Source organism: Gorilla gorilla, chromosome 6 (genome assembly GCF_029281585.2).
Source record: "Gorilla gorilla gorilla isolate KB3781 chromosome 6, NHGRI_mGorGor1-v2.1_pri, whole genome shotgun sequence".
Classification (NCBI taxonomy): Eukaryota; Metazoa; Chordata; class Mammalia; order Primates; family Hominidae; genus Gorilla; species Gorilla gorilla.
The window spans coordinates 8,682,501-8,687,500 of record NC_073230.2 but is presented as its reverse complement, the minus strand read 5'-3'; the positions used below and the strand labels follow the sequence as shown (position 1 = coordinate 8,687,500).

At 66.3% G+C, this 5,000-nt stretch overlaps 1 protein-coding gene across 1 annotated transcript; it reads right to left on the bottom strand.

The window, feature by feature from the left end:
• Nucleotides 1-60: 60 nt before the first annotated feature.
• UNCX (UNC homeobox) lies at nucleotides 61-4,639 on the bottom strand. Its single transcript, XM_031006888.3, has 3 exons — nucleotides 4,086-4,639; nucleotides 3,687-3,862; nucleotides 61-1,557 (listed from the first exon to the last, which is right to left on the bottom strand). The coding sequence occupies exons 1-3, from the start codon at nucleotides 4,360-4,362 to the stop codon at nucleotides 412-414; spliced, it is 1,599 nt and encodes a 532-aa protein (XP_030862748.1). The 5' UTR covers nucleotides 4,363-4,639; the 3' UTR covers nucleotides 61-411.
• Between the last annotated feature and the right edge of the window lie 361 nt (nucleotides 4,640-5,000).

The window sequence follows — 5,000 nt, the reverse complement described above, 5'->3', positions numbered from 1 at the left end:
AAGGTGGGAAGGGCGGCGGGGCTGGGCGCTTGGCAAATTAAAAAAGATGGACCTGAAAACTTGCGTTTGACCAGCTTTATTTATCAAAAATGGTACATATATAAATATTCTTAGACATTTTTGCATTTTACAAGGCTGAGGATTCTCGTTGTGGGGTTTTTTGGGGGCCATGGGTCCTTTTTGCTCTCTTGGGAGGAGAAGGGTCTCACCCCCAGTCCTGTGGTTGCTGCCTGGGTCCGAATTCATACAGCACTTTCGTTTACTCTTAAAAAAAAAAAACAAAACAAAAGAAAACAAAAGAAAAGAGGGGAAAGCAGTGTTTCTAGAGCCGATCACCTGATTCGTTGCGTGAGTCGGAGCCTGAGCGAGCGGCCGCGGGCCGGCTACGCGCCTCTCCCGGCCGCCGCGGCCTCAGTCCATGTCCAGCTCCTCGCCCTCCGGCGGGCTGGGTCCGGCCGCCGCGCCAGGCTCGGGAACCCCGCAGGTGGCCGGCTCCTCGGCGGGGCTGGGAGGCCGAGGGCCGGGCCTGGGCGACGGCGCGGGCGGCGGGGGCGCGGGGCCGGCGGTCCCCGCGTCCGCGCAGTCCCCGCCGCCGCCCTCGGTAGCCGCTGCCGAGGCGAGGTCCCGGAAAGGCGCCGGGGCCGGGGCTGGGGCCCCCGGGGAGGCGACGGCGTCGGGGCTGCGACGCGTGAAGCCCGAGTCCGGGGCGCCGCCGGGCCCCGAGAAGGCCCCGAAACTGGCCTGGGCAGGCGGCGCGGGCGGCACGGCGGGCGCGGGCGGCGCGTCCTTGGGCGCCGGCTCCAGGCCCGCGCCGCCCTTGAGAGCGGCCTGCGGCACCAGGAAGCCGAGCGGCTGCGTGATGGGGTAGAGGAGGAAGTGGCCCTTGCCGATCAGGGTCCGCGGCGCGCACGGCAGCCCGGGCGCGAAGTCCAGCCCCGCGGCGGCGGCGGCGGCGGCGTTGGAAGCGGCTTTCCGGCGCGGCGGCGAGTCGGACAGGAGGCTCTCCACGCTGAATGGGCTGGCCTTGGGCAGCCCCGCGGCGCCGCGCTCCACCGCCGCCACAGCCGCCCCTGGCCCGCACGAGGCCGCGTCCTTGTCCGCAGGGCGACCTGGGCGCGGCTGTGGGCCGGCGCCGCTTCTTTGGCTCGGGTAGAAGGCGGGGTCGCAGGTGCCGGGTGCAGGCGGCTCGCCGGGAGGGGCGGGCGCGGTCGCCGCTGCGCCGGAGGCGTGCGCTCCGGGGCCCTTGGCGGCGGGCGGCGGCGGCTCGGGCGGCTCCGGAGACAGGCCGCCGCCGCCGCTGTCGCTGTCGGAGCTGGGCGCGCTGTGCAGGGACAGGCCGCCGGGCGAGTGCAAGTGGCGGCCCTGGCTCTTCAGCAGCTTCTTCTCGTGCTTGCGCTTCTTCTTCTCCATCTTCTCCAGCTCTTTGCGCGCGATCTCCTCCGGGTCCATGGGCTCGCCGCTGCACGTGGTCGGGTGCGAGTTGTGCGCCGGCCGCCCCGGGCCCTTTTTCGTGTTCTCCTTCTTCCTCCACTTGGCCCGGCGGTTTTGGAACCAGACCTAGAGCAGCCGGATAGGGGAGAGGAAGCCACAATCAGGCGGCGGGCTGGCCGCCGGGGCCGAGGACCTCCCCGCTCCCCCCAGAGGGGCCTGCACAACCTCCGCTCGGCCGGGGGCAGGAGTGAGGCCGCGCGGCCGAGCAGGCCCTGAGCTGGGCTTTGCCACTGGAACTGCAGGTTCCAGCGAGCGCCTTTTCCACCCGGAAGGCGCGTAGACGGGGCCTCCCGGCCAGCTTCCCGCTCTGGCTTCTCACCTCGGGCACCTGGGAGCCGCCCCTTACTTGGGGGGCCGGTCTGGCCCCGGACGGAGGGCGTCGGGTTCCTGGTCCGGAGGCAGAGAGCAAGGCCCCTGTTCACCCTTCCTGGCCGCTCACGGCTCGTGTTCTAAGCAGCCCGCCCGGCCTGGCGCTGACCATCCTGCCGTTGGACCGCTGAGCCACAGCCGCCCTCCACACCTGTCTTCGGCCCCTCGGAGACTGTGTCAAAGCCCACATTTCGGGGGTGGGGGCGGATTCCCTTGAAGGGAAATATGGGTGCTTCTCGTCCGGAAGGGCATGGGGAGCCGTACTTGGGTGGGCCTCTGCAGCCTCCCTCCCAGGGCACAGCTAACACAGCCTCCTTTCTGCAAACCCTGGGCCAGGGCGCCAACGGAGCCTTCCCAAACCTGCGGTCCTTGGCCTGGGCCACCGGCCAAGGCAGGTGGGGAGGCAAGAGGCGACCACCAGGCCGGAAGGAGAGGCTGGGCCCATCGCGTCTCTTCCATCCTCTCTGCAGTCCTTGTCCTGGGGAGCCACACAGGACATCCGGGGACGGCAGCGCTACACCCTCACTCAACCGCCAGCCACCAAACACACACAGTCAAATCTGTCTGAGCCCCGCGGAACCTCGGGCAGTCCTGCCCTCCCCAGGAGGGCGCGTTAATACGGATTCTTTGTCGCGGCCACACAGAGACTTGCACAATAGCAGGCCCAGCCTTGTCGCAGGGAGCCTTGTCCATGGGGAGGTCTCCAGCATGAAGCCGAGCCCTCCCCAAGGCTGTGACCGCCTTTTCCTTCTTTAAACTTTTTTTTTTTTTTTTTTGGTGCGAATTCTGGACTGCCTTGCCTGTAAGAATTAGTCATTATCGTATTAGGGGAGACATGGAGGGGTCTTGACTTAAGACACTTAGAACAAATTGGGTAAAAGGATTTCCAAGCAGAAGAGGCCATGAGAGGAGGCCCAAGCGCAGGACAAACACACCTTTTTAGACAAAGCTATTGGTGATAAACAGGCGTTTTGCCAGCGTCTGCCTCAACGCCTAGCACCCACAACCGCACACCGCACCACAGACCTGGAACCCACACCGCACCCACCGCAGAAAAAGAGGATTTCTTTGCTCCAGGGAAACATTTAATTATGCACAAATCATCTTGGAATTTTTAATCCACCAAGCTGACACTGTCTTTTTAAAAGAATACCATCAGCCATCTCCAAATGATAGCAAATTTACGGGAAAACAGTCATAAGAAAAAGATGAGACCAGGGCTATTATTAAAAATTCAGACACCTTTTTTTCTCCCACTTTCTCAATGTGTTAACTGTTTAAGCTTCTGCCTCCCCTTCCTCAGCTGTTCCCTTCTGCAAAGCGATGAATAAATACATGTTTCCATCTGAATATTTTGCAGGCGCAAGGTAAACAGACTCGTTCGCTCCAGGCTGGGTGACAGAGCCTCGCGCGGAAGGTTGAGGCGGTGCGGGGGCGGGGGGGGGTCCCCTTCCCTCTCTCCTCTGGGTCGGAGCCAAGCCGGCCCCTCCTCCCCTCCTCGCCCCTGCCTGGAGACCTCACTTGGCCCGGCCTCCGCCAACCCACCACGCCGCTTCCCGGTTCGGACGCAGCCGCTGTTCTGGTGACTCGAGTGCTGCCGCCGGCCCTTCTCCAGCCACCCAGGCTTTTGGGGGGCAGTTACCCACTGCGCTGTCCGTGAGGGGCCGAGCCCCAGAACCCCCACCCCTCCACTCTTCCCCAGCAGGCGAGCGCGAAGCGGGCCCGCTGCAAGGGGACGATATCTCGCCACCTGGAACAAAGGCGTCCGGGCGCGCCCAGAGCCTGGGGTCCGGATGGCAGATCCGGGAGCGACGCCGGGTCTTTACCTGAACTCGGGACTCGACCAGGTCTAGGCGCAGCGCCAGCGCCTCGCGCATGAACACGTCGGGATAGTGGCTCTCGTTGAACGCCTTCTCCAGCTCCTCCAGCTGCCAGCCGGTGAAGTTGGTGCGGGTGCGCCGCCGCTTGCAGCCCGGGCTCTCCTTGTCCGGGTCCCCCGAGTCTGCGGGCAGTCACAGGACGCCGCGCGGCTCAGCCACCGGCCCAGGCCCGACCCCCACCCCTCCCTCCCGCTACCCGCTGGCCGCCTGGATCCGGGGGGCGCAGAGACGGCTGCCTAGGAGCCGGCTCTCCTTCGCCAGCCCCGGGCCCCCCAGCGCCTCGGCCGGACCAGGGCCCCCGCCCCCAGCCGCGCTCCTCCCCGCCCTCCCGCCCGCCGCGCCTACCTGACAGCTTGAAGGGCTGGCCGTCCCCGCCGACCCCGCAGGCGGCTGGCAGCAGCGGCGTGGGGTTGACCACCGAGGCGGCGGCGGCGCACGAGCCCCCGAGCAGGCCGTCGATGGAGAAGGGCACCGAGGCGGCGGCGGCGGCGGCCGACTGCAGCTGGTGCCCGGCCAGCTCGTACACGTGGTGGTGGCCCAGCGGGTAGGGGAAGCCCACCACGCCGCCCAGCGAGCCCCCGAACTGGGCATGCGGGTGTTCCAGGAGGCGGCCGTCCATCATCTCGCGCGGGGGGCCGGCGGGGCCGGTGGCGGGGCGCGGGGGCGCGGGCCGGGGCCGGGGCGGGCCAGCGGCGGGAGGCGCGGGCGGCGGCGGCGGCGGCGGCGGAGACAGGGACCCGGAGCCCCACACATGCTTCGCCCGCACTCCGGCGCTTTACTTATCAACATCAAGCTCCCGATAATTAGCCGCGGCCCGGGGAATTTGGGACCAATAAGAAGCGCTAATCGGCTCTGACGTCAGAGGCGTGCTGGGTGCAGGGAAACGTTTTCCATATCGATTGCTAATTATACCTGACATGCACCTCAATAAACAGTATCAGGAACTGTCACAACAAGACGGGCTGGGGGGCGGGGGGAGCCGGAGGGAGGGAGGGAGGGAGGGAGGGGCCGCCCAGGGCCGGGCAGGCGCGGGCTGGGGCCTGGGCCCGGGGCAGGGGCCCCCAGCTAGCCCCCCACTTCACTCGGGGCCGGCCCCGAGCCCGCGCCTCCCGCCAGCCGCCGCCTCCCCGCCCCTCCGCAAATCACTAATAGATTTCCCTTTAAAACATTCAGCGCCGTGTTGTGGGGATTTTTCACCAGAAATGCTGTACTCTCTGAACCTTTAAAGTGATGTTGCTCCAATTACAGAGAGACATTGAG